This window comes from Girardinichthys multiradiatus, chromosome 4 (genome assembly GCF_021462225.1).
Source record: "Girardinichthys multiradiatus isolate DD_20200921_A chromosome 4, DD_fGirMul_XY1, whole genome shotgun sequence".
NCBI classification, from domain to species: domain Eukaryota; kingdom Metazoa; phylum Chordata; class Actinopteri; order Cyprinodontiformes; family Goodeidae; genus Girardinichthys; species Girardinichthys multiradiatus.
Window position 1 is genome coordinate 36256762 of NC_061797.1, and position 20140 is coordinate 36276901.

At 39.7% G+C, this 20140-nt stretch overlaps 1 protein-coding gene across 2 annotated transcripts in view; it reads right to left on the bottom strand.

Annotated features, from left to right (window-relative positions):
• The window catches only part of kif26ba (kinesin family member 26Ba), a 156742-nt gene that overhangs the window by 41499 nt on the left and 95103 nt on the right, over window positions 1-20140 (bottom strand). For both annotated transcript variants that reach the window (XM_047363573.1, XM_047363574.1), the window contains exons 8-11: window positions 16922-17067; window positions 16167-16283; window positions 14460-14646; window positions 11321-11507 (exon numbers count right to left, since the gene is read on the bottom strand). In XM_047363573.1, coding sequence (XP_047219529.1) covers window positions 11321-11507; window positions 14460-14646; window positions 16167-16283; window positions 16922-17067 — 637 coding nt within the window. The remainder of the gene's footprint in view (window positions 1-11320; window positions 11508-14459; window positions 14647-16166; window positions 16284-16921; window positions 17068-20140) is intronic.

The window sequence follows — 20140 nt, forward strand, 5'->3', positions numbered from 1 at the left end:
GTACACGGTAATTATGAATGTAAAATGTACTTAGTGAGAGGTGCAGCCCAATATAGATCATCTGTGTATCTGTCAACACCTGAAGCTTAACACCTGTGAGTATGAGTGTGGACGTGCTTTTGTATACAAGGTTTCTCCACATAAATATGCAATAGCGAGTGTGAGGACCCACAGACCTGCCCCATGGTCCCTGGACGGACACTGAGGAGATCCAAGTCACAGACATCCAAAGGCTCCACAAAGCACAGGAACCCCAGGAGAACCACCGCCGGGACTACTGCAACCCCCCCCCCCTAGAAGAGCATTGCAGAAGCCCCAAGGAGCCACAGCGACGAGCCCACAGGCCCCGCCGGCGGCCTTCCATGCCCGAGCAGATCCAGCCATGGACCCAGGAGCCCAAGACCCTGGGACACACCACACCCCAAGCAGAGGCCCGACAGAGCTGCAGGTGTATAAGCAAGCAAGGTGCAATCTTGTATTCTCTTCATCCTTCTTTCTCTCCTCCACTCTTTCCTCCTTTTCTCCCCTTTTTCCCACTCTCTCTCTCTCTTTTTTGAGCTTATTTTTTCCTTTTCATTTCAGTCTCCGTGTCCGTAACAATTTAAATATTCCCAAAGAAGTTTATAATAAAGTTTCTTTTATAAATATCAAGCAGAGTTTTAAAGCATTAGCTGTGATGCTCCGCTTGTGAAAGTAAATCTGTTGGGCAATTTCTTGGCACTCAGACAACAATTCTGAGCGCTACTCTGCCGGACAGGACACGGTAAACAAAAAAAAAAAGAAATGAGCATGTGAAGGAAAAACTTGGGCCCCTAATAGGAGATAGTTGTAAAATCTCTGTGCTTATATGTGACAGAAAGGACAAAGCCAAAAGGATAAGAGACAGTAATATACAGGTCCTTCTCAAAATATTAGCATATTGTGATAAAGTTCATTATTTTCCATAATGTCATGATGAAAATTTAACATTCATATATTTTAGATTCATTGCACACTAACTGAAATATTTTAGGTCTTTGTTGTCTTAATACGGATGATTGTGGCATACAGCTCATGAAAACCCAAAATTCCTATCTCACAAAATTAGCATATTTCATCCGACCAATAAAAGAAAAGTGTTTTTAATACAAAAAACGTCAACCTTCAAATAATCATGTACAGTTATGCACTCAATACTTGGTCGGGAATCCTTTGGCAGAAATGACTGCTTCAATGCGGCGTGGCATGGAGGCAATCAGCCTGTGGCACTGCTGAGGTCTTATGGAGGCCCAGGATGCTTCGATAGCGGCCTTTAGCTCATCCAGAGTGTTGGGTCTTGAGTCTCTCAACGTTCTCTTCACAATATTCCACAGATTCTCTATGGGGTTCAGGTCAGGAGAGTTGGCAGGCCAATTGAGCACAGTGATACCAGGGTCAGTAAACCATTTACCAGTGGTTTTGGCACTGTGAGCAGGTGCCAGGTCGTGCTGAAAAATGAAATCTTCATCTCCATAAAGCTTTTCAGCAGATGGAAGCATGAAGTGCTCCAAAATCTCCTGATAGCTAGCCGCATTGACCCTGCCCTTGATAAAACACAGTGGACCAACACCAGCAGCTGACACGGCAACCCAGACCATCACTGACTGTGGGTACTTGACACTGGACTTCTGGCATTTTGGCATTTTCTTCTCCCCAGTCTTCCTCCAGACTCTGGCACCTTGATTTCCGAATGACATGCAGAATTTGCTTTCATCTAAAAAAGTACTTTGGACCACTGAGCAACAGTCCAGTGCTGCTTCTCTGTAGCCCAGGTCAGGCGCTTCTGCCGCTGTTTCTGGTTCAAAAGTGGCTTGACCTGGGGAATGTGGCACCTGTAGCCCATTTCCTGCACACGCCTGTGCACGGTGGCTCTGGATGTTTCTACTCCAGACTCAGTCCACTGCTTCCGCAGGTCCCCCAAGGTCTGGAATCGGACCTTCTCTACAATCTTCCTCAGGGTCCGGTCACCTCTTCTCGTTGTGCAGCGTTTTCTGCCACACTTTTTCCTTCCCACAGACTTCCCACTGAGGTGCCTTGATACAGCACTCTGGGAACAGCCTATTCGTTCAGAAATTTCTTTCTGTGTCTTACCCTCTTGCTTGAGGGTGTCAATAGTGGCCTTCTGGACAGCAGTCAGGTCGGCAGTCTTACCCATGATTGGGGTTTTGAGTGATGAACCAGGCTGGGAGTTTTAAAGGCCTCAGGAATCTTTTGCAGGTGTTTAGAGTTAACTCGTTGATTCAGATGATTAGGTTCATAGCTCGTTTAGAGACCCTTTTAATGATATGCTAATTTTGTGAGATAGGAATTTTGGGTTTTCATGAGCTGTATGCCAAAACCATCCGTATTAAGACAATAAACGACCTGAAATATTTCAGTTATTGTGCAATGAATCTAAAATATATGAATGTAAAATTTTCATCATGACATTATGGAAAATAATGAACTTTATCACAATATGCTAATATTTTGAGAAGGACCTGTACAATCAAAAGAAGACATAAACTGTCAGATATAACCATTAACAGCAACTAAGTCATATAAACTGGATTTATTGAACATTAGATCTCTGTCAGGAAAATAATTTTTAATCAGTGACTTCATTGCTGACCACGATCTTGATGTTATGTTTTTAACAGAAACATGGTTACACGAATTTAATGAAGCTCCCATTCTGATAGTCGCTGCCTCCAAACTACAATTTTCTTTGTGAGAGCAGACAGCAAAGAAAAGGTGGAGGGGTGGCCATTTTGTTTAAAGATTCATTAGAGTGTAAAAAAGTATATCTGGGCAAATTTGACTCTTTTAATTATTTGCTCTCCAGGTAAAGAGACCGGTCCGAACCATGTTCTTGAATATTTACAGGCCTAAACAAGTCCAAAACAAAGTTTTTCAGTGATTTTAATGAGCTTTTATCTGTGATATGTGTTGATTATGACTGTTTAATTATTGTGGGAGACTTCAACATTCAAATGGACAATCCTGAAGACAGAATTGCAATAGATCTATGTGACCCTCTTAGAAATTTTGGTTTGACTCAATATGTTAAACAGCAAACGCACAAACAGGGACCTATTTTGGACTTGATCATCACTAAGGGTCTAAACATTTCCAAGGTGTCTGTAATTGATGTTGCTCTATCTGACCACTTTTCTGTTATTTTTGAAAGCATCATCTCCAATGACTCAGTTTGCCAAAGAGACATTATAAGAAAACGCATCTTTAAGGACGGTGCTGCTGAAACCTTTAACCAGATTTACTCTTCTACAGTGGTTGGACAATGAAACTGAAACACCTGGTTTTAGACCAAAATAATTTATTAGTATGGTGTAGGGCCTCCTTTTGCGGCCAATACAGCGACAATTTGTCTTGGGAATGACATATACAAGTCCTGCACAGTGGTCAGAGGGATTTTAAGCCATTCTTCTTGCAGGATAGTGGCCAGGTCACTGTGATATCGAGGCTGACATTTTTTCGGGAGTCCCACGGGTCACGGGATTCCCATGGGAATCCCGCGGGACGGGAGACAGCATCAGTAAAGATCACGTGATTGGGACGGTACAGGATAAAAAATGAACGGGAGCGGGAGCTAACCAATAGGAGGGAAAATAAACTAGGATCAATTGTCTTTGGAAATGTAAAACTGAGACTTTGTTATAAACTTTAAGAAAAAAAAACTTGGATCGACACCGCCATTGTGTAGTTTTTTTCCAAGAAGCCGAAACTATAATGCCAGTCAAACAAACCACACGACCCACAAGCCAACAGTGCTTCTGCTCGATGTTTTCCACCTGCGTTCAGGATGGAGGGAGCAAACGCAGGTGGAGAACTGAACGTGGTAAAATTGGATTTGCAACGTAAAGTCAGAAGTAAGGTCTTATCTATTAAACTCATAGAGCTGACAAGAAAGTCACAAATATTACCGAACTTCAGGAGAGTTGAATGCAGCGGTTTTAACACGCAGTCTGCTGCTTGTAAAACGTGTTTAGTCGTAATCAAGTTCACCAGTGATTAAAGGACACTTGTAAGGCAGATTCTGGATTAAATCAGCCCTGCATTTCTTCATTCGTCAAACGAAAAGTACCATCATGTGTCAATTCTCATCTGATCAACAAAATTGCTGCATGTGCACTAAAGATTTAAGAGCCTTTGCCACAGTAGAGGGGAAAAGTACGGAGCCCGAGAGGGGACATGGGGAATTTGTTTTTCTTTTGCGTCTCCACGCAATACTTTTGCGTTCGGCATTTTGGAACAGCAGCACAGATGACAAACTACTCATAAAACAAACAGCACTGATTTGTCATTGATATGGATTATTTGTCATATGCAGGTTAACACGCAGTAAACAATGCGATGAAATGCTTAGGATAAGAAGAACCGTACAAATAGCGATAAAAACAAAAGCACTAATGGCGTACAAAAAAAAGTACACATCATCATAAGCAAACAAAGTGTCACAGATGTTGTTTCGTGCAGTATTATTGTCCAGAGTTCAGTAGTTTGTTTGACAGCTTGTGGATAAAAACTGTCTTTTAGTCTGATTGAAGATCATTTTATTTAAGGCTGATTACAAAATAAAACTCAATAAATCTCAAAAACGGGTGTAGTGTTTGTTTCATTTTTGCAGTTATCTGGTTTGGAAACAATCCCACAAAGTATTGCAAAATAACGCAAAGACTATTGCGTGAGAATGCAAAAAGTATTGCATGGGAACGCAAAAAGAGAAAAAATTCTCCCATGTCCCCTCGCGGACCTCGTTGAAAGGCTTCATCAAGGGAAGATATTAAATAAATATGTTGTGAAATAGTAAAAAAATGAATGTACCATTAAATGTACAATTTATTTAATACATCATTAAATATTAAGTGTACCACTAATTACATCATGTCGTCTTTAAAATTATACTTAATTATTCAGTGGCACATTTAATTGTGTGAAGCGGCTGGGATGAAGATCAGCTCCTCCAAGTCCGAGGCCATGGTTCTCGACCGGAAAAGGGTGGCTTGTCCTCTTCAGGTTGGAGGGGCGTTCCTGCCTCAAGTGGAGGAGTTTAAGTATCTCGGGGTCTTGTTCACGAGTGAGGGAAGAATGAAGCAGGAGATCGACAGACGGATCGGTGCGGCTGCCACAGTAATGGGGGCGCTGTGCCGGTCCGTTGTGGTGAAGAGAGAACTGAGCCGAAAAGCGAAGTTCTTGATTTACCGGTCGGTCTACGTTCCTACCCTCACCTATGGCCATGAACTTTGGGTCATGACCGAAAGAACGAGATCACGGATACAAGCGGCTGAAATGAGCTTCCTCCGTAGGGTGGCCGGGCACTCCCTTAGAGATAGGGTGAGGAGCTCGGCCATCCGGGAGGAGCTCGGAGTAGAGCCGCTGCTTCTCCACATCGAGAGGAGCCAGTTGAGGTGGCTCGGGCATCTATACTGGATGCCTCCTGGACGCCTTCCTCGGGAGGTGTTCCAGGCACGCCCCACTGGGAGGAGGCCCAGGGGACGGCCCAGGACACGCTGGAGGGACTATGTCTCTCGGCTGGCCTGGAAACGCCTTGGGCTCCCCCCGGAGGAGCTGGAAGAGGTGTCTGGGGAGAGGGACATCTGGGCGTCTCTGCTGAGTCTGCTGCCCCCGCGACCCGGTCCCGGATAAAGCGGAAGACGACGAGTACGAGTACGAGTACATTTAATTGCATAATAGTCCATTTCATGATATAATGGTACATTTATTGTTTCTAATGATGTATTAAATAAATAAATGGTACCTTTAAATTAATGGCACATTTAATGTTACATTTCTTTCATGTTACATTTACTTCACTTATGGGACATTCACAACATTTATTTATTAAATGATGATTTTATTGTATTAAATTTGTCCAGTTTGACCCTCCATTCTTGATGCTTGTATAGGAGGTCATGTCACAATTGTAATCAGGTGTGCTGGAGCAGACACACATCTAAAACTTGCAGAGAAGGGGTCCCTGAGGACCAGGGCTGTGAACCATTGAGGTACAGTTTCTAAATTGTGAAGGTAATGCCTTATTGCACTTTTGTTCACCAAGTACAGTTCTCTTGCTAGGTGCATTTTTCTTTCGTTTCAGCAATTTGAAACATAAAAGTAATGTCATTGTTCAAAGGAAACAATCACTTAATAAATGAGTAAAATACAACTATGTACATTTTGTTTATTCAGCTAAGATAGGCATGGTCTGTTTCCTTGTTTGATATTTTATTATTTCTTCATTATTATTCTTTTTACTTTAACTGGCCTTTACTACAGCTAAAAACAGGGACCTAACTGGTCCTTCAAACAAAGAAATTGCCAAAAGACTAAATGAAGACAACAAAAATGGGAGTGGCACAGGAGTGGGAGTCAATTTACCAGGAGTGGGACGGGACAGGATTTTTTTCGTTATGCTGGCCTGGGATTGGGATGGGACAAAACATTTTTCTGTAGGAGCAGGATGGGACAGGAGAGAAAATCCACTCCCGTGTCACCCTCTACTGTAATACTGGTGGAGGAAAACGTTTCCTGACTCACTCCTCCAAAACACCCCAAAGTGGCTCAATAATATTTAGATCTGGTGACTGTGCAGGCCATGGGACATGTTCAACTTCACTTTCATGTTCATCAAACCAATCTTTCACCAGTTTTGCTGTATTGGTGCATTGTCATCCTGATACACGACACCACCTTCAGGATACAATGTTTGAACCATTGGATGCACATGGTCCTCAAGAATGGTTCGGTAGTCCTTGGCGCCCATCTAGCACAAGTATTGGGCCAAGGGAATGCCATGATATGGTAGCCCAAGCCATCACTGATCCACCCCCATGCTTCACTCTGGGCATGCAACAGTCTGGGTGGTACGCTTCTTTGGGGCTTCTCCACACTGTAACTGTCCCGGATGTGGGGAAAACAGTAAAGGTGGACTCATCAGAGAACAATACATGTTTCACATTGTCCACAGCCCCAGATTTGCGCTCCTTGCACCATTGAAACCGACGTTTGGCATTGGTATGAGTGACCAAAGGTTTGGCTATAGCAGCCCGGCCGTGTATATTGACCCTGTGGAGCTCCCGACGGACAGTTCTGGTGGAAACAGGAGAGTTGAGGTGCACATTTAATTCTGCCGTGATTTGGGCAGCCGTGGTTTTATGTGTTTGGATACAATCCGGGTTAGCACCCGAACATCCCTTTCAGACAGCTTCCTCTTGCGTCCACAGTTAATCCTGTTGGATGTGGTTCGTTCTTCTTGGTGGTATGCTGACATTACCCTGGATACCGTGGCTCTTGATACATCACAAAGACTTGCTGTCTTGGTCACAGATGCGCCAGCAAGACGTGCACCAACAATTTGTCCTCTTTTGAACTCCTGTATGTCACCCATAATGTTGTGTGCATTTCAATATTTTGAGCAAAACTGTGCTCTTACCCTGCTAATTGAACCTTCACTCTGCTCTTACTGGTGCAATGTGCAATCAATGAAGACTGGCTACCAGGCTGGTCCAATTTAGCCATGAAACCTCCCACACTAAAATGACAGGTGTTTCAGTTTCATTGTCCAACCCCTGTACCTCCACTTTGCCCTGTCACACTGTAGATGAGCTGGTAGGAAACTTTCATTCTTAAATCTCAAACATCATTGATTCAATTGCTCCAATGAAAGTGAAAGTCGTTTCTGGGAAGAAAATGTCTCCGTGGAGAAGTGCTCCACCAGTCAGAAGTGAGAAGAAGGAGTGTCGAAAAGCTGAACGCAGGTGGTGAAAGACTGGACTCCAGGTTCACTATATTATCTATAGGTTATATCTATATACAGATATAACCTACAACTGAAAAATGCAAGGGGATCTTTCTTTTCTGAGATCATCAGCAAAAACATAAACAATGCTCGTGCATTATTTGCCACGGTCGACAGGCTAACAGGCCCTCATGTAACTGTAGCATCTGAACTCCACTCTACCAGGGCCTGCAATGAGTATGCTAACTTCTTCACTAAAAAACCCAAAAGATCAGAGGTGGAGTCAGCACATCCACAACAACTGCAGTACCAAAGTTGTCTCCAACTAGAACTGATTTTGAAAAAACGTCCCAATTTCACCAAATAAACTGCAAAATCTTAGAAGAAATCGTACAGCAACTAAGCTCTTCTTCCTGCTGTCTCGATGTTTTACCCACAGCTTTCCTTAAGGAAGCTTTGCCTGTAATAACATCTGATTTAACACAAATAATAAACACGTCCTGTGTGTCAGGTGTTTTCACCCAGGCCCTGAAAACAGCAATTATCAAACCTCTATTGAAAAAGAGCAACTTGGACAAGCTGCTACTACAGAACTACAGACCTATCTCAAACCTCCCCTTCATCAGTAAGATTATTGAAAAAGCTGTGTTTCAGCAGTTAAACAACTTCCTAACAACGACCAACCGCTTCGATGTCTTCCAGTCAGGCTTCCGTGCTCACCACAGTACACAGACTGCTCTTGTCAAGGTGTTTAATGACATCCGTATAAATGCAGACTGTGGAAGAACCACAGTGCTGGTATTATTGGACCTTATTGCAGCATCCGACACTGTTGATCACTCCATTTTATTAGAGCGCCTGGAAAACTGGGTCGGCCTTTCTGGTACAGCACTCAATTGGTTTAAATCCTACTTGAAGGACAGGGACTTTTTTGTGTCAGTAGGTAACTTTACATCAGAGAGCACAAAAATCACATGTGGCGTTCCCCAAGGGTCCATCTTAGGGCCCCTCCTATTCAATATCTACATTCTCCCCCTAATTCAGATTTTATTAAACAACAACGTAAGTTATCATAACCATGCAGACGACACACAGCTATACGTGACGATGTCACCAGGTGACCATGAACCCATTCAAGCGCTGGGTAAATGCTTAGAAGAAATCAATGCTTGGATGGGCCACAATTTTCTTCAGCTGAATCAAAACAAAACTGAAGTAATAATCGTTGGACCAAAGGAAGAGTGTTTAAAAGTTAGCACACAGCTTCAGTTAATACAGCTAGAAACCACCAGTCAGCCTCGAAATCTGGGTGTAGTGATGGACTCAGACCTGAAACTTCAGAGGCACATAAAGATGGTAACAAGGTCGGCCTTCTATCACCTAAAGAAGATCTCCAGGATTAAAGGACTAATTTCTCAGCAGGACCTTGAAACACTAATTCATGTGTTCATCTTTAGTAGAATTGATTACTGCAATGGTGTCTTCACAGGTCTGCCTAAAAAGTTGATCAGACAGCTGCAGCTGATCCAGAACTCTGTGCCCACGTCCTCACTAGAACTAAGAAAGTGGAGTACATCACCCTGGTTCTAAAGTCCCTACACTGGCTCCCTGTAGCTCAGAAAATAGACTTTAAAATACTTCTGTTAGTCTATAAATCACTAAATGGCTTAGCACCAAAATACATTACAGACTTGTTGTCAATGTATCAACCACCCAGACCTCTCAGGTCGTCTGGCTCAAATCTACTTTGTATACCCAGAACCAAACATGGAGAAGCAGCTTTTAGTTCTTATGCTCCACTAATATTTTTAAATTCCAAGTTTTTAATGCGGCTTCTCAGATGTTCAGTAAAGGAGAGATATTATAAACACCAAAGGGCACTAAGTATTAATTGTGGCTGTTTTTTTGGACTGTATAACTGTAGAAGAAAGGCACGTCAAATATATTTTTTGTTTTCACCACATGCAGAGGGAAAAAACATGAGTATTCTTCTGGCACTAGCTGCCTGGTGGCTAATGCTTACAACATACATTTTAGCCAAATCTCTGCAATATTCAGAACAAACTGTTTGTCTATCTCATCTTTTTCTAACTTCTCAGATTTCCAGCAGTACCAGCGTTGAACCAGAGAGTCTGCTTATATTCAACATGACTGCCAAAATAATGCCTTTCAAGTAACTTGGACACGACCTCATTTAATAATTCTATTTGTGCTGTTGCCTTCTCTGGTATCGAATTGAATACGGTTGTTATAATTCTTTTTGCACATTTTTAACACATTTGCTCTCTGACAGCATTTCTCCCAACAGTTACTAACATTTCAGTCTTCACCTTACGAGCTCAAATCTGAGTAGGAGACTGCTATCACTAATTAGGACTTTGATATTATGTATTGAGGGCGATGTCTGATGGTTTTTGTTTTACATGAGAAAATGCATGCAACTATCTTGAGCTATAACTGTGAACACAGTTGAAAAGGAAAAGTTGTAAAATGATGATACATGCCCTTTCAAACTAATCCCCTTCCCACTCCAACAGACGTCTGAGTCACCAGGCAAGCTATGTGTACATCTTCCGTGCTTATATAAGCACGAGGTTGTTTTGCAATGTAAATGTAGAAGCTAGAGATTAATTTAACCCAGCAAAGAATGCAGAGTTACACAGCTTTACAGAGGGTGGGAGAGATAGAAGGGAGAGAAGTAAAGAGTTCAACTGAGGAAAAAGGCGAATATTTATGGTTTCATAATCATACTTCCTCTGAATATTATACCAGAGCATCAAATATATTTTTTAGCTTTTAAGTCATCATTCATTCTTTGTTTCTTACTTTCTTTCTTTCATTTCTTTGTTTCTTTCTTTTTATTTGGCAGGGACGATGTACATTAATTAACATTGTTGTAAATGCACCGGAATTAGGCAGTTGGTGCAATTATGTGTTTATCTGTATTTTTAATCACTATATTATTTCAGATTAAATTATTTATCCTTTTTATTCATTTTTGGGATTTTTTTTGACTAATGTTTCTTTCATTAGTTTAGAAAATATTTGTGAAAATTTTATTTATTTGTTTATTTTCTTTATTCTTTCCTTTTGGACATTGGGTAACTGTCAGTATTTCCTTGTGCTCAGTAATCATGCTGAAGTCTGTATTACAGATTCAATGTCTTTCATTTCTTTTAACATGTTTTTAACAATTATTTTCTCTATTTTTCTTATCCTCTTTCTTTTTCTTAATTACGTTTAGCTCAGTTACAGTTTATTATGTCTCCTTTCCTCTCCTTCCCAGTCTGTAAATCAGAACATTGAAACTAATGAATATGGAACAGCATCTGTTGTTGTTTAAAACATTAAGTTCTTCAAAACCTGAAGCGTCTCAAGAAAACAGCTCTCTGCTTTCCTCTCCTCTTCCTGCCCTCCTACTCAGTCTTTTCCTCACTCTTCCCCACATTTATGTCTCAAATTTGCTAATTTTACCTCTTCTTTCTCTCCTCTTCAGTTTCCAATCAGTTCACTTTAGCACACCTCCGCCCTGCACTCCCCTCCTACGCACACACATCAACCTACTTGTAGGGAATGTGTTTGCTCCCGTTGACCAGGGCCAGGATCACGTTCCCGAGAGCGGACAGAGAAAGACACAGAGGAGCCGAGCTGGGTGAAGAGTTCTCTCTGCTTTTTCCACCACCTCCTCCAAGTGCTTTAACATCACAGCTCCCCAGGTCCAGAAGGTGAAGGCGACTACGACCTCCTGACACTAAAATATGTGGAAAAATGGGTCAATAGTAAAACAGAAGACAGTAATGAAAATAAAAAATAAAAATTGTGTCCTGGGATTAATACATTAACTGACTTTAAATGTTTTCTTGTAATATAACAGTAAATATAAACTTTACAATTAAAAACATATTAGGCAAACATCTCCCTCCCTCCAACTACAACTAATCCCAAGACTGTCAGGGTCTTGGGATTAGGTCACACATCCTCCATCCTCACTATTAGCACAACAGTCCCACAGGGCTGTGTGCAGAGCCCATACATTATTCACACCTTTCACCCATGACTACATATTTATAAATTAAAGACCATTAAACTGCACATAAAAAGATGAGTCTGAACCTGGCAGCATAGTGTCACACTAACAACCTGATTTTGAAAACCAAAAAGACCAAGGCAAATTACTGTAAACTATGAGACCGCACCAAAACATCAACAAAGAGGCAAAGCACATCTGCGCCTTTACCCCTTTTCATCATATAAAAATGCACAATAGAAAGCACGCTGACAAGCGGCATGATGGACTGGTATTCCAGCTGTATCAAAAACCTTGAAAAAGCGCTCTCTGTTAAAACAGCATAGAAAGTTGTTTGGAAGAGCATTGCCACTAGTCAAACAGCTATACCTGAATCCCTGTTTGAAAAGGGCAAAAAGTATTATCTAAGACATTACTCACCTAGGACTTAACCTTTTCCAGCTCCTCGTATTAGCAAGATGTTACAGATCAATGAGGGTACATACAAACAGACAGAGGAATCTATTTTTGTCAACCGAAATACATTTAATCAGTACTAACTAGCTCTGTGCCTGTTTGTCTAGATTTTAGCCAATAGCTTTTTAGGACAATGTTGGTCCAAAATTACCAATTTATGTCTGGTTGAAATCTAAACAATCAAAAGATCAAATTTAAAGACGGTTCTTTGCCAATTTCAACATTATGTCTCAACAAAACATAGTTAATTTCTTTAGTTTAGGAGCCTTTACATGACCGAATGATTCTTAGGTCAGCGTTATGTGGCTGAACCAACTAAACAAACAAACAAAAATTTCCAATAAATGAGTGAAAAAGCACAATTATATCATTGCATCCTTTTATACTTTCGTCGGATCCTTACAGGAGTTGTGCTAAAGAAGTCAAGCAAAATCTACGTAAGTGTGTGTTGCATAGAAGAACAATCTTAAATCAATAAAAGGAAAACAGCACAGTAATAAGAGCATAAATTAAGACGTCAAAACTTTAGTTTAAATAATTCCGAATTAAAATTGGGTTTTAAATGTTGATTGAGAAGTTCTGATGTGAAGAGGAAGGCTGTACCAGAGTGTAGGTGCAATTAATGCAAAAATCCTATCGCCTCTATGCTCTAATCTCCTTCTCAATTCATCCAGGAGCATCTGCTCCAGTGACCTCAGTGAACGTACATAAGTGTGCAAAATCAGAAGCTCTGTATGGTAAGAAGGTGCCATTTAATGCTAATACTTTAGAGCATTCACACAAAAATCTTTAAATTGATTCTAAAAAAAAAAAAGAGAGAGGCATTACAATAAACCTAAGACAGATGTGATCTGGTCACATTTGCACGGGGTGGTCAGATGTTGCAGACAAGTGGTAAAGGCAAATATCAAAAATATACTATTACACTAGTGTAGATGGGATGAACTGAAATAAATCACCCTTTTATAGTGCAGGAATGAGAGAAGGGACATTACTTTGATAAAGGCCCTTGGTTAGAAACAAATTCTCCAACAACTCTGTTTATTAGTTGTTTTGTTTTTTTGCAGATGAGAATGTCTGGTCAAAGATTGCGCCCGGGTTTTTTGCAGATGTCTTTTTTTTTTTTTATGAACAAATAGCTGAGATTTGTACTGTGAGAGTAGGAAAGGTTGGATACTCCAAGAAGTCTTGTATCTGTTTTACATGCCATCTTTAATCTTAAGCCATCCAACAGTCCAGTAAGGCATTCAGTGGGGCTTTATCTTTCCTCTTTATAGGCAAATAGATTTAATAATCAGAATAGAAGTGGAATGAGATCTGATGCTTGTTTAGGATGAAATTGAAACTTGTAAAGAGAGAAGGAACATGGACCAAGAATGGATCACCACAGGTAAAGGGAGCTGCTGTTGAGAATGTTCATTTGGTGAGTCTGACTGTCAAACTGTAGTCTTTAAAGTAGGATGCAAACAACTAGAGCAGACTCTTTTATTGCAACACAATGACAAATAAATAAAGAAGATCAAATCAAAGTGAAGATTTTGTTTAATGTGCTTTGATTCCAAAATGGCAAACATTGGGCAAATGTCACAGTCTTCGTAAAAATGTGTTTTAAAAAATAGTTTTTAAAAAAAGCTTTTAAATATCAGTGGTTAGTAAATGAAGCCCATCAGCTAAAGGCAAAATGTGAACGGTGCATGCTCTCACTCTACAGTCACTGTTAATCCTCCTTAATCTCGTTTTGTTTTGTTTCTAACCATATTAGGGTTATTTGTCGACTTCATTTATTTTAGTTTCCTTAACCTAAACATAATTTACAATATAGCTCCAACCCAAACCCCCAACCCTAAAAATTGGGGTGATGCTGCACTAAGACCGGGTTTGTAGTCCACATAAGGGTAAGTTATTATACCAGAAAAAGTCCTAAATCAGGCATTATTAATACACACACACACACACATTTATGTAGCAGGAGTGTCAGACTCTGTCTCAGTCACATGCAAAGACTCCATGTGATTGTGACAGACTGTTATGTTAAGCACTGAATAATTATTAATAGATCACATGGTGACATACTGTGACCAAATTTGCATAAACAATGCACACAGACAAATCTGAATATCATTATATTTCAGACTAACTCTTTTTTAAGGAATAAAACTGAATCTGCAGAAAAAAAATACATTTCAGCTGTAATAATATTCTTTCACATAGAGTACTCACTCCCTCCTTTGCTTGTCTTTTCCATGCGGTACTGGTATATGTGTAATGTGAAGAGCATATGAGAGTTCCTGTGTTCTTCCTCTGTGGTGTTGGACCACTGGCTGCTGTGGCGAGCTGCGATGGCTGCATCCAGGAACCAGGCCGCCTTCTCTGGGGTGGGAGCACGGAGTTCAGACTGGTTTTGGAGCTGGAAAACATGCAGGTGGAAACAAAATGAAGCATCAGTTTTGCAGACATAATAAGATGGAGGAGGTTAGTGGCCAGAGGAAAACAAATCAAGCTAGAGGGGTTTGAGTCACCAACAAGAAAGTACCTACAGTGATTATGTTTACTATGAGGATTCTGCATGTATCTGACTGACAGAGCTCGGCTAATAACGGTTTCTACTTAACCTACAGGTATATGACATAAAAAGAAGCAGCAATGAGTAGAACATGTGTGTGTCCTACAGGATATTATAACTGATGAGATTATGCCAGATTAGTTAGGGATTGCACAGATGTGTTTGTATCAAACCCTCTAATCCTATAAACACATACTGAAACCTGCACACACTCTGCTGCTCACTTGTTGCTGTCACTTTTGAGTTTGTGACAATCTGATTACTGCTGTGTGTTTTACCTGAAAGCGAATAATGAGTTAGTGTCCTGTTAATAGCTGTTAAATTTCGTTGCAACCTTTAAGCAGTCTTTTATATTCAGGGTCAGTTGTTTGACTATCACCACCGATGGATTACTGTGCTTTGTTTTTTTAAGCATCTTCTTGAAAAATGTATCACCACATTTTAATAATATTTTAATAACTTTCAAGAAGAGGCTTAAAAAAGCACAGACTTGTGAGATTTGGTAGAAGAATAAACAAATCAAAAAAACATGATTAAAAATAAAAACAAAACAGATTAGATGAGAAATAAAACCCATTCCCTTGAGAATGATGCAGCTCTAGCTCTTAACATCTTTTAAATAATAGCACAGTATGCGAATATTAACTTTGCAAAGGTTGACTTTGATTCAGTGAAGCAGAACAACATTTTAACAATTTTTGTTTGCTTTAATTTGTAAATCGCTAACACTATTCAATAAATCCAAATACATCACTCTGATCAATTATTTTGAAATTTCAACTGGATCTGACCCCTATCAAAGTTCCACTATATACAGCTTTTACATTGACCTCCTGGCTGTGCTTATACAGCTTCATTACTGTATGGACTTTGTCTCAGCACTGTATTGGTCAAAATCAGTGAATGACACATCAGTGGAATCCTTAGAGCCAATAGAATGACACTATAATCACAAGAGAAAAATTATACAAATTGTTAGTTACACCCATATGCATTTGTTTTTATTTGCCATGATTTTGCTTTAATTTTAATTTCCTAGTAACTACAACCACACATCCATACCTGATGATCAAGCAGACTTGCACAGACCCATTCATTGAATTGAAGTTTGACATTTAGTAATTAATTTAGTGGTTGTTTGAGTTTTGTCCTGTAATTTTGATTCTCATTACTTTGAAACCCTGCGAAGGTGTGTTTCTGTCCTTTTTCCCCCACTCCCAAAGAGAACATTGAAATAACTTTTAAAAGTTAATAAGAAATCATGAAGCAAATTGATAAAATATCTGAGTGTGTTCATGAACAGAATAAAATAATTTATTTTACACCAGCCACTTTAAATAATCTAAAGCCTTTGTCAGATGTACCTGCATGCCACAGATTGGGTCCTCACAGAGATAGACTCCAGGTGACTGTCCATCCTGCAAGCTTCCTGTGGCCACCTCGGAGAGCAAATCCTTCAAGTTTTCCTCCTTTCCCCAAACCTGAACATGAAAAAATTAATTGATCAGAGCTAATAACCTTTTCTTTTTTGTCACATTATATATCTCTGGGCAAATCTGTCTCATCAAACCATCATGAAAAAGAAAGTAACTTTGAACCAAATGAAAATGGCTGTAATGGGCCTCCTCAATCAGTTTGATGTCACAGATTTTGCAGACACTTACAACCAAAACATTAACCTTAATAGAAATTATAATGAAAGTCTGATGGTAGGATTAGATGGGTGTGTCAGGATGTTACACAGTCTGTTCAGATGTTTATGTAGGATTTCTAGAAATTAGTTTTTATTTTTATTAAATAATAAGAATGAGAAATCCATGAAATATAAACAAGATAACATGCTGGTCAATTTCCAGTTAAGGGATAAGAGATAAGATGCAGGCAGGCAGGGATTTTTTTTTATAGCTGAAACCAGCAAAGATCCAAGTAGAGTAACTTTACTGGAAAGTCCTTCAGCGACACACAGGTTAAAAATCTTTTTTTTTTTTTTTACAAATTGTTCAATAAAGAGATAAAATAATGAGCTTTACCTTAGTAAAAAAAAAAAAACTAAATTAACAAATTGATGCCTCTGACTCCCATTACTGTACAATAACAATGAGATGTTTTCCTCACTCACCTCCACAGCAGAGACACGAACAGAGAAGCGTGCTCCTGTTTTCTCCTTTCTTTCATTGATGAGTTTAAAGAGCCAGGAGATGGCACAGGGGATTATACCGAGGGTCTGAAGAGAGTCATCACGTCCAATCATGGTGTACGATTTTCCTGGATGACACACACACAGAATGACAATAAACAGAAGAAGGGGTGAGGAGAAAAAGATCATAAAACTTCCACTCTGCAGAAAATTAAGTATGAAAAAGGTGCGAGAGTGATATGTTTCTCTCTGAATGGATCTGTGTCTTTCTTCTCCAGTCACAGGGCAATGATTATTCTCCTCCTACACCTGCTGTGGCTGTCAGAAACGGGTGATCAAACGTGCACCTAAACAAAGCCATATGTCACCACCAACAATGTCATATGTGAAAAACAGAGGGCATCAAAGCCTGACTCCTGTGATGCTGCATAGAGAAATGTTTCCCATTTGTTCTGAATGAGGATGGAGGGAAAGCTGTCAGCTATGCTGTGATTTTACATTGTTCTCCCTCAATGTTTCCTGAGGCATCTACAGTGAAAACACTGAGCCATTTTATGAAATGTTTCATGTGTTTTAAAATCTAAAAGTGCCAGGTTATAACATTGCAGCATTTATTTGAAGCAGGAATTATGTATTTTAAGCTACACATTGTGCCACTTCTTGTAGATAAAAACAGAAGAGCAGCTGTATGGAGTTCAACAGCTTCAAAGCCGGACCATTGACTTTGATGTATATGATTCGCCAGTTGATTTACCAAATCAGACAGATTTCCTTTATCATAGTGTTTTATTTAACAACCATCCCCTCTCTCTCTCTCTCTTTTTTCCTTTCAGGCCCTGATTGCATGTGACAGAATATAAGTGCAAGTATATCATAGCCATTCCCTTAGTTCTGGCTGCTGCAGGCTGTCAAGTCCTGGTTCTCTGGCTGACCGCTTCAGCAACTAACACAGCGGCTCAGGAATGTTACACCACAGGCAATAAAACCGTGAGCGCACTGAGTTGCTCTGCGTTAGTGATGTGGATGCCTTGCAATTTGTCATGACTACAAATAAAGATACTGACACAATTTCCAATGTATTTTATTGGGATGTTATGTGACAGACCAACACTCAGTTTTGTATAAGTTTGAAGTGGAAGACAAATTATGCACTGCTTTCAAAAATTCATCACAGTCCTCCAAAAACCTAGCAAAGACATGCCCATTCACCTAAACTGACAGGATCGACAAGAAAAGGATTATTCAGAGAAGCAGCCAAGAAGCCCCAAGTAACTCTGGAGTAGTTTGCTGTAAACTATGTAGGGCGCACACCAAAAACGTGGAAGACAGTCGCCTGGTCAGGTAAGACTAATGCAAAATGCTTTATGTGGCAGCAATCTAATGATCCACATCACCCTGGACACACCATCCCCATTGTTAAATACGGTGTGGCAGCATCTTGCTATGCATTAGCAGGGTCGGTGAAGCTGGTCAGAGTTCATTGAAAGATAAATGATGCTAAGTACAAGGTAATCCTGGAAGGGAACCTGTTAGAGGCTACAAAAGACATGACCACTGGGGTAGAGGTTCAACTTCTAGCAGGACAACGATCAAAAACCCTTAGTCACAGCAAAACAGTTTAGATCAAAGCCTATTTATCTATTAGAATGTCCCAGTTAAAGTTCAGACGTGAAACCAACTAAAAATCTGTAGCAAGACTCAAAAACATTCACAGATATTCTCCATCCAACCTGACCATGCAAACAATTGAAAAAGTTGTCAGTCTCTATCGACAGAAACCTTATTCCATAGAAGAAACATACTCTAAAAGACTTGAAGCTTTAAGCAGTGAACAGTGGTTCTGAGATTTACTGCATCAAGGCCTGAACACATATGCAAGCTTCCCTTTAAGATATTTATTTGTATGATATTTAGGAAAATATCAATCTTTGTCCTTACATTTTGTAGTCATGTACTATGTTTTGTTGGTCTATCACAAAAAATCCCATTAAAATTCAAAGATGTTTGTGGCTGCAATGGGACAAAATGTGAAAATGTTCAGTGGGTATGAATACTATTGTCAAGCACCACAGATGAAGTTAAACAGAAACAAGACTAATCACTTTATAAAAATGGTAAGAATCTTATTCCGCTGAGAAATATATTTGGCTTAAAACAAAAAACGAAATTCTTAAAATATAACACTCGTTCTTATTCCAGTATATTTTACTTTTTTCAATAAAAACCTATGTGTTAGTAAAAATGTGCCATATAGAGAGTCTGTCTGACCCTTCATAAATCCACAGCCCAGGGCTTCTGGGGTAAAGAAAAATACTCTTTGTGCTACTTTCCTCAGTTTAATTAGCAAAAAGGTAACTTCATTATAATGCAGTCCTATTAAGATTCATAGCCTTGTGTGAGCTTCTACAGCAGCAGTTTTGTAAGCTAAAACCATTCCTGGTCATGGCAGTAATAAAATACTGAAATTGATTCAGAAATCATGATTTTCAGTGCTTCAACTGCAGTCTTTGAATTGAACGTTGGGGAATGATGATGAACAAGTAAACAAGTTTTGGACTGTGGCCACACTACATTGATAAACAGAATTTAATCTATGAAATTGGTAAAACAATTTGCATATGTTTTATTTTGGTATATTTTCATCAACTTGTCTGATTAGAAAAACCATACAATTTAAAGGTAAAAGAGATATTTAGGATTAGTTGACTCAAATTCGTTAACTGATTTACTCAAATTAGTTTGGTTCTAACTGTTCTGTTTAATATTGACCTAAACTACACTACCATTCACCTTCAAACTACCACCACCCTGTTTGATTGTTGGTGGTACGATGTTCATTTTCTGAAATGCTGCGTTACTTACAATACACACGCTCCAATAGGTTTCACTTTCATCTCATCAGTTAACAGAATATTTACTAAAAGTTCTGGGGATTATTAACATTTTTTGGCAAATATGATAAATGGCCATTGTGCTCTTTTTGGTCAGCAATGTTATTTTTTGCCCAGTCTCTTTCTCATTGTTGAATCTTGATCATTGCCTTTTACTTAAGCTAGTCATACCTGCACTGCCATAGGTGGTTAGATGGTGATAATGGCTTTCACTGTGGTAACTAGAATCCCAGTGCCTTAGAAAAGACACTTCCCAGACTGAAGATGTCAATGGCTTTGTTTCTTATCCATTATTGAATTTCTTCAGATT